General features: G+C 35.5%; 1 protein-coding gene across 4 annotated transcripts in view; it reads right to left on the bottom strand.

The window, feature by feature from the left end:
* Window positions 1-10,000, bottom strand: part of LOC125036024 (protein lava lamp-like) — a gene marked incomplete at its 5' end in the record, with an annotated part of 47,219 nt that overhangs the window by 33,100 nt on the left and 4,119 nt on the right. For 3 of the 4 annotated variants that reach the window (XM_047628379.1, XM_047628381.1, XM_047628378.1), the window contains 6 exon segments: window positions 635-739; window positions 1,249-1,353; window positions 2,634-2,927; window positions 3,343-3,447; window positions 4,930-5,013; window positions 7,820-7,924. In XM_047628379.1, the coding sequence (XP_047484335.1) occupies window positions 635-739; window positions 1,249-1,353; window positions 2,634-2,927; window positions 3,343-3,447; window positions 4,930-5,013; window positions 7,820-7,924 (798 nt within the window). 4 annotated transcript variants of the gene reach the window in all.

A 10,000-nucleotide genomic window follows, 5' to 3' on the forward strand; every position in this document is an offset into this window, starting at 1 on the left:
CGATTTCCAAGAATTGAAGGAATTTTACCCTGGAAGCCAATTTAAAAGCAACTCATTTACTGTATTTTTTTTCGAGATAACAAGTAACTACGAAGATACTATAAAGGAATATGTATAAATAAAAATAAACTGTAAATAAATATATATAAATAAAATAAACTGTAAATAGATATAGGTAAATAGAAATAAACTGTAAATATATATAAATAAAATAAGCTGTGAATAAATGTATATAGAGATAAAAATAAACTGTAAATGAATATATATAAATGAAGTGGGTGGATGAAGGAATGGAAAAATCTATATATATAAAGTGAATTACATATTATCAATGAATGATTAGACAGGTGATTTTTTTTTTTTTTTTTTGAGCAGCTTGATGATGAAAAGGATGAAAATTTCTGAGAAAAAAAATAATAACAGACTACTCCAATTAATTCAATATTATCTTTTAATCCCAATATTATCTGCATTCATACACTCCCTAATTTATTTATCTATTTATGTCTCTCTTTATCTACCTTATGATTCATTCATCTACGTACGTATTCAAATATTTATTTATTGATATGTTTATCCGTGTATTGATTTTCATTAGACTTTTTTTATATGAGTCTCCCCCCTATAAACATACCTTCATGAAGATCTCCCTTTTCTTCAAGACTTCGTATTTTTCCTTAAAGATTAAGAATTCGTCGACTGACCTCTCCAGCGTGGACTTAAGTTCCTTCTCGAGGGTCTAATGATGAAATTGGAACTTTGTAAGTCCTCGGGAAGGAAAGACGCTCGGTGGTTTTGTAGCCATGATTCACGCTCATAGAAAACGGATCTTCCTTTTAGAACATGGGAAGTTTTCAAAAAGTGTGGTGGAGATTTTACTTTTTTTTTATGGATTTTAAAGTTGATTTAAATATTTTTTTCTTTATTTTATATTACTTATGGACTGTAAAATGATTATAAAGACTGTTCATAAGTTGAAAATATAGTTTAATGAATAAAAGATAAGCGACAGCAAATTACCAACCCTTTTAGACTTTACTAAATTCCACTGTTGAAAATGTTCTAATAAATCGCGAAAGGTCTAAAAATAACCTTTAAAAAATATATAATGATAGTAATCTTTTTTTTAAATCCCCCCATACCCCTTTTTTTAATATCCCATTCACCATCTCTTCTCTCCCCTTTTCTCTCCATCTTTATCCACCTTCTATCTCTTCCTCTTCCTTCCTTGTTTCCTCTCACACGTACCTTCATCTCGATCTCCCTCAGCTTAAGCTCCTCGTGGCTCTTGCTCAAGGTCTTAAAGCTCTTCAGTGAGCTTTCGAGCTGAGAGGAAAGGTCGGCCACTTGCGCCTGGGAGGGAGCGCCGGAAACGCAAAGGGACGAGAAGAAAAGAAAAGAAAAGAAAAAACACGAAAATAGAAAAAAAAAAAAAAAAAATATATATATATAGTACGGTGACAGATAAAATAAAAAGAAAAGAGTAAAAGTAAAAGTAAAAGTTTTATTTTTTAATTTTATTATTATTTTTAAAAATTATTTATTTATTTACTTTGTTTTATAGGTCTTATAAGGTTTCCACTTTTTATTTTTATATATTTCCATTCTCTTTATTCTATAGGAAAAACGAGCGTCGAGAAGGAATAGAACGAGACACAAAAAGCAGAAGTTAATTAAAAATGAATAAAGGAAATGACCAAGATAGAAGAAAACAGGAATAGAAAGAGAGGAGAAGTGAAATACAAGAAGAGAAAAAGAAAGAAACGAAGATAGGAAAGAAGAAAACTGGATAAAAATAAAATAGGGAATCCTCGCGTGACCGAATCAATCATATGTCTATTTCTCTGCAATATCTCATTGATTTTTTGAACATGAAGTCAACATTCATTATGTTTCCAGATTTGAATACGGAAATAATTTATATACACTACATAATTATGCAATAACAAAGATAATAACAATTTTGTCTCGCAGAATAAAGATTTTTAATGCATCTCATATATTTATGTATCTGTTATGATTCATCTTCAAATAAATCTTCTACTTCTTTCATAACGAAATTAAAAAGAAGTCTAATCTATAAATCAAATCAGATTTAAATCATTATAGAACTCACGATACATCATTTTTTTTTTTGCAAGTCATTCTTTGGAATTAGGTGAATTAATTACCTGAACGTTTAATTATCATGAGCTAATAGTTGCAATTGATTTATGGCAACAAATCATGCACAAGCTATACTTAATGCCTGCTATTCTTTCATAAAGTGACGATGAGATAGCCATCTATGTCTTTTTTATATAGTAGGTCCTGATGAATTTGGTGTCGATATGAATAAATTTCGTATTTTGAAATTCGTTTTCTCTCTGGGGGAAAAAAAAACCTAAAATATGTCAGATTTCTCGCAAACACAGAAAGGCTTATAAAAATATATATATAAAAAAATGCGGTGATTCGTCGGCATATTTTTCGTCCTCTAAAAGAGCCGAGAAAAATGCTTAACCCAATTTCCAGTTAATAACCGTAATAAATAATTTCTTCGTGTAGAATAAAAACGGTTTCGTATCGAACGAAAGAAAAAAGAGAAATATGAATTTCGTCGTCTGCTCTCGCGTGGCACTCTGGCACCCTACCTTCGTCAGTGCCAAAGCCTCCTTGTCCGCCTGGTGGCTGTTCGCGAGCTCCCCGTGACTCTTCCTGAGCGCCTCGTGACTCTCCTGAAGGTCCTCGTGCACCTGCTGGAGTTCTCGAAAGCTCTCGCTCATTTCCTGGTGAGTTTCGTCGAGTTCTTGGTGGGTCTTGGCGAGTTCGTGGCGACTCTGCTCGAGCTTGTGGTGACTCTCCTTGAGGCTGTGGTGCGTCGCTTCCAGGTCCTTGTGCTCGGACAAGGACGAGGAGAGTTGCTCCAGAAGGTCGGAGACTTTGAGCTGAGTTCGAGGGGGGAATGATCACTTTTTTGGGGCAGGGCACCGGGGCGGCGGTTTTTCAATTTTGAAAGATTGAGTACGTCAAGATTTTTTTTTTTTTTCGTGATAATTATAATTAATTTTGTCTGATTTTGCTTTGCTTTTGTGTGTGATTTTGAATGATTATTGTGTAAATGTGGCTACATATCAGTTTAGATGGAATGATAATACTTTTAATAACTCTGACAATATCACAATTATACCATACATATTTCAAACCACATGGCAGAAATAAAAATACATCAAAAACTACAACAACAACAACAACAAGAAAACAGAACGAAAAATACACCTTTGTCAAAACATGTTCAAAACAAGTTCAACACAAAAAGTTCAGAAGCAATGTACAGAAGCTGAAAAGGATCCCTGGGCCTACCTCCAACGCCTCGACCTTGCCAGTAAGGTCAAAGTTCTCCTGGCTAGCTGTGTCAAGGTCAAGAGTAGCCTTGACCAGATTTTCTTTCACGGTCCTTGAGTGTGTCTAAGAGTGTAAGAAGATCAGTTTAAAAAAATGTTTTAGAAGTGTGTTTTTTTTCTTGTGTGTACGTGTGTGTGTGTGTGTGTGTGTGTGTGTATGTGTGTGTGTGTGTGTGTGTGTGTGTGTGTGTGTGTGTGTGTGTGTGTGTGTGTGTGTGTGTTTGTTTATGTATGTGTGTGTACGTTAATGTGTGTGTATTTTAGAGATGTTTGAAACGTACATCAGCGGGGCATAGACACACAAACAAGTGTACACAAAACCTATAAAATTTATGTTTGGAATAACATGAAGAAGAAGAATAAAAAGAGACATTAACACAAGAACATAAAACACAGACATGTAGAACAAATATGCAACTTTTTCCCACAATCACGCACATGGCATAAGAATCCAATTTACTCATCATAAACTTCATGAAATCGACCACATATGTTTAATTCACTTAAACCGCGGTTGAATGCACATGTTACATAAGATGCAAAAGTTCTAGTTTGATAACTTCATACCATCAAGGAATGTTCCAAACAAAGAACATAAAATAATGGAATAGTAAATCTTATTATGTTTATATGTATATATACATATGTATGTATATATATATGCATTTATATGTATATATATATATATGTATATATATATAAACATATATGTATATATACATATATATATATGTATATATATATATATATATATATATATATATATATATATATATGTATATATATATTTGCATATATAAAGGCGTATATACATATATATATATATATATATATATATATATATATATATATATATATTTGCATATATAAAGGCGTATATACATATATATATATATATATATATATATATATATTTGCATATATAAAGACGTATGTATATATATATATATATATATATATATATATATATATATATATATATATATATATGTATATATTTGCATATATAAAGGCGTGTGTATATATATATATATATATATATATATATATATATATATATATATTATATATGAAAATGAAATTTCGGAAATTATATCTGTTAATATTTCTCGGTCCTTTACCCACAATTGCGCACATCAATGGTAATAGGGTAAATATCCACATCTATCTCTTCTCATTAGCATTTATACCAATTTCACTTCTAAGTCATTCACCGGGCCATGCACTTGACAGTTAAGCATTATCAATAATACACCTTCGATAACTATAAATATATATATATATATATATATATATATATATATATATATATATATATATATACATACACACACACACACATACCTGCGGTAACTTCTCAAGTTAACTAATAAAAAGAAAAAAAGAAAAAAAAATATATATGAACATATATATATATATATATATATATGAATATATATATATACACACATATAAATAAAATGAATAAATAAATAAATAAACAACCAAGTCAGTAAGTGAGTAAACGAACAAAATACCTAGAAAAAACAGAAGTTGGCAACCCTACCTCGAGGCCCTCCTTGGCTTCCCTCAAGTCGCCGTTCGCTTTCCTGAGGACGACTTGCTCTTCCTGGAGGCTCCTGAGTTGAGGCTAAGGCAAAGGCAAAAGGCTAAGACGAGGGGGACCGTCTCATTTGAATATCTATTTTTATGTAAATTTGAGTATCTCATTTGAATATTTCTTTTTATGTAGATTTGATGATCTCATTTGAATATCTAATTTTGTTATAGATTTAAGTTTCTCATTTGAATATTCTATTTTTTAGACAGATTGAAATATCTAAGATGAATATCTCTTTGGAATAAAAAAAAAATTTGTCCAGATTTAAATATCTAATTTCGAATATCTTTTTAAGATAAATGTCTGTATGTAGATTTAAATATCTAATTTGAGTATCTTTTTTGAATAGATATTTTATTATCTAGATTTAAATAACCCATTTGAATATCTAATCTAACTAAATATATTCACATAGATTTAAATACCTAATTGGAATATCTCTTTTGAATATCTTAAGAAAATAAAAAAATAAAATGAAGATTCTAATTACCTAAATTTTCTTCAAGACAAAAAGAGAGAGAGAGAAAAAAAAAAGAACAAATTTTGACCAGGTGTTGCGTTCGGATTCCGATAATTACCGAAGACAAATTGTGAAGTTTATTTGACCCAAGATAAATATTGGTTTGTGGTTTATTTTTAGCTCGTTTCCTCTGAATATCTCTCCTTCTGATCTTTCTCATTCTTCTTCTTCTCTTCTCTCCCTATTTCCTATTTTATTTTTGTTTTGTTCTTTGTTGTTTGCTTCCTCTTTCTTCTCTTCTTCTTCTTCATTGATTTCTTATTTTTCTTCCTTTCCCTCTATTCTATCGCGTTCTATTTCATTCCCTGTTCCTCTACTCTTTCTCTTATTCCTTTGTTTTATCTCTTTTTTTTCCCCCAGTTAGGTCGTTTCTCTCTCTTAATCTTCTTCCTTTTAATTTCCCTCTTTCTTTATCATTTCATGTCCCTCTTCCTCCATCCCCTTAATTCTTCTCTTTCTCTTCCCCCTTCCTTCTGTCTCTTCCTCTACACCCTCCTCTCTCCTGCTCCTCCTCTCCCCTTCCTTTCTGCCTCTCTTCCTCTACGCCCTCCCTTCATCTTCTCCTCCTCTACGCTCTCCTCTCTCCTTCTCCTCCTCCTCGCTCTCTTCTCCCCTTCTCTTCCCCGTCTCCTTCTTCGCTCTCCTCTCTCCCCTTCCCTTCTGCTTCACTTCCTCCCTTCTCCCTTTCCTTCCTAGTCCTTCTCTCCCCTTCTTCTACTCTTCGCCCTCCTCTCTCCTTCTCCTCCTCCTTTCACTCTCTTCTCCCCATCTCTTCCTCTTCGCCCTCCCCTCTCCCCTTCCCTTCCCTTTCTTCTCCTCTCCCCTTCCCTTCCCCTACTTCACTCCTTCCCCTCCTCTTCCTCCCTTCCTCCCTTCCCTAATCCAACGCCCAACACTTTACCTTCCTTAAATAAAAAGCAAGAATAAATAATAATAATAAATAAGATAAAGAAAATGGAGGTCGAGGCGTCACAATGGGAGCTGGTCGGAGCGGCCGGCTTGGCGTCCCCCTCGGCGAGCAGCTGAGCCCACCGCCGCAGCAGCCTCCTCCTCCTCCTCCTCCTCCTCCTCCTCCTCCTCCTCCTCCTCCTCCTCCTCTTTCTCCTCTACCTCCTTCTCCTCCTGTTCTACCTCCTCCTCCCCCTGTTCCATCTCTCCTGTCCCTCCTCCTCCTTCACCGCATCGATTTCTTCCTGTTCCTCCTCTTTCTCCTTCTCCTCCTCCTCCTGTTCAACTTCCTCCTCCCCTTCCTGACCCACTAACTCCTCCCTCTCCCCTTCCACCTCCTGTTCCATCTCCCCCTCTACCTCCTCCACCTGTTCCACCTCCCCCACCACCTCCTACTTCTCCACCTTCCTCTCCACCTGCCCCTCCCCCCTATTCCCCCTCCACCTCCACCTCCCCCTCCCCCTCCCCCTCCACCTCCACCTCCACCTCCACCTCCACCTCCCCCTCCCCCTCCACCTCCACCTCCACCTCCACCTCCACCTCCACCTCCACCTCCACCTCCACCTCCCCCTCCACCTCCCTATTCCCCCTCCACCTCCACCTCCACCTCCACTCCTCCCCCTCGAGGGCATAAAGCGACCGCTAATTCCCTCGCGAACGGCCATCAGATACGGCCGGCGAGAGAGCATCAGACACGCCTTTGTTCTCATTGACTTAATGCAACGCGAGTGGAAGGAAATTGTTATGTGTGTGTGTGAATATATGTTTGTGTGTTCCGTAGAGTGATGTGTTTATGCGTGTGTGTGTGTGTGTGGGTGTGGGTGTGCGTGTGCGTGTGTGTGTGTGTGTGTGTGTGTGTGTGTGTGTGTTTATTAATCTTTTATATGTTTCTTTGTATATTTATCTATATAATGAATGACCTTCAATACACCACAGGAGTCCCAACACACTCTCGGCCTCCACGAGCTTGTCCTCGAACCCCAAGTCCCAACGCACCCTCGGCCTCCACGTCCTCTTCCTCGAACCCCGAGTCCCAACGCACCCTCGGCCTTCACGACCTCTTCCTCGAACCCCGAGTCCCAACGCACCCTCGGCCTTCACGACCTCGTCCTCGAACCCCAAGTCCTACCTCACCCTCGGTCTCCACGACCTCGTCCTCGAACCCCGAGTCCCGCTTCACCTCGGCCTCCACGACCTCGTCCTCAAACCCCAAGTCCCACCTCACCCTCGGCCTCCACGACCTCGTCCTCGAACCGCGAGTCCCAATGCACCGTCGGCCTCCACAACCTCGTCCTCGAACCCCGAGTCCCACCTCACCCTCGACCCCCACAGAGCCTAAAAAAAAGCCTAAAAGCCTCACACTCGTACCTCCAACGAGTTTAACTTGAGTACCAGGCCGTCCTTCTCCTTGTTCGCTTCCTCGAGGTCCTGCTTCGTCTTGTCTAGCTCCGCCTTGAACTCCTTGGCGAGGCCCTAGAAGAGGGAAGGCGCGGCTTACTCTCCCTCAGCCTCAGAAGGGCTTCAGGAATCGATTCTTTTTTTTCTTTTCTTTTTTTCCCTTTTTATGTATATATATATATTTTTTTTTCTGATTGTCGTTTTTTTTTCTTTCTAATTTTGTATGTTTATTTTTTCCTAATTGTCAGTTGTTTTTTTTTAATCAGTTTGTCTTTTTTTTCATTTTTTTTTCTGTCACTTTTAGAAATTGATTTGTCTATTTTTTTTTTATTTTTTTTTGTATGTCATTAAAAATTATATTTGTCTATTTTTTTTATTTGTCTATTTTTAATCTATTTTCTTATTTGACAGTTCTTTAAAAATCTATTCGCCTATTTTTTTCTATTTGTCAGTTTTTAAATATATATTTTTTGTCTAATTTTAATTAAAACAAATGATTTGTCTATCTGTTAATTTATTTTTTCTATGTGGATTTGTTTGTACTTTTTTTTTATTATTATCATTTATGTGTTTATCTTTATCTCTTTGTTTGTTTTTTTGTCTAATATAACTAATATTTTTTTTTATTAATCTATTTGTCAGGTTTTAAAAATCTATTTGTCTATTTCTATATCATCTGTTTATCTATTTTTATTTTTTAAATGTTTGTCAATTTTGTTTTATTTGTCAATTTCTTTTTATTTTTTTGTTCATTTGTTTTGTCTTTTTTTTATCATCTTTTTATGTTTTCAACTTTCTTTTTACAGAATAAAAGCTGGACTACTAAATAAAATAGAAATGCAAAGTAAGCATTTAATACAAAGCAGTCAATTTATCATTATTTTTTTTTTTTTTTTTTTTTCTGTACTACAACCAACAACTTACATTACCCCCCCCCCCCCCCCCCCCCAACACTACGAAAGCGAGGCAATCTATGTGTCTACTCCCCCCCCCCAAAAAAAAAAAAATATATATATATATATTTTTTAAAATCTTGTAACTACAAAAGCATGCATTATTACGTAAGATAAAAACAAAAATAATAGTAATTTCTAAAAACTACAAAACAACAACAGCAGCAAATAGGACTTCAAAAATGTATTCTCAAACTACAATATCGTTTTATATTAACTTTTTTGAGTTATTTTTCATAGCATTTTAACAGCAATTCTCCAAAACCTTAAAGCACAGTAAAAAAAAAAAAAAAAAAAAAAAAAACAGCTTAAGTTTTTCCCTTAATCAATATAATGTTTAATCTACTGTTATTATTATTATTATTATTAATATTTTTTGTATTACTGTTGTCTACTTCTATTCAATCACTATCATTCTGTATCTACTGCTATTCTTTTATCACTGTCTACTATGTCCTTAATCGATATCTTTCTCTATCTACTGCTTTCTTTTTTTATCACTACTATCTACTTCTACTTTTTCACTCGCTAGCACTTCCCATCTACTTCCATTTTCGTATTTTGTCACTGCTATCTACTTCTTTGTCTCTCTCGCTATCATTTTATATTTACTACCATTTCCTTCTATAGACTACCATCAACTACTAGTTTCTCCTCTTACCGCATCCTTAAACCACCGCCATGCTCTATCTATCTATCAATCTATCCATCCATCTCTACCTAAAAAAATATCCTCCATTTTACCTCCTGCCTGAACAGCTTATCCCTCAGATCAGAAAATTCTCTCCTGGCCTCTTCCACCTGGATCTCCGTGGCCACACTAGACTTGGCCACAGCTGTCATGGCCTCCTGGCAGTGTGGCGTCGTCATGGGCAGTCATAAAGAGAGCACATTGGGAATCACAAAGAAGTATGGGGTTAGGTCGAAGAATACGCTCACGAGACCTTGTACTAGGCCCTTCTAAAAGAGACGGTAGGCCTGGCTGTTATTGCATTATGGAACGCCTTTTTGTTATTATTATTATTAATATTTTTATTATTACTATTATTGTTCTTATTATGATTACTAGTATATATGTAAAGTACTAGGCCCTTCTAAAAGAGACGGTGGGCCAGGATGCTATTGCATTATGGAACGCCTTTTTGTTATTGTTATTATCATTATCATTATTATTATTATTATTATTGTTATTATTACT

This window comes from Penaeus chinensis, chromosome 20, assembly GCF_019202785.1.
Source record: "Penaeus chinensis breed Huanghai No. 1 chromosome 20, ASM1920278v2, whole genome shotgun sequence".
In the NCBI taxonomy this organism is placed as follows: Eukaryota; Metazoa; Arthropoda; class Malacostraca; order Decapoda; family Penaeidae; genus Penaeus; species Penaeus chinensis.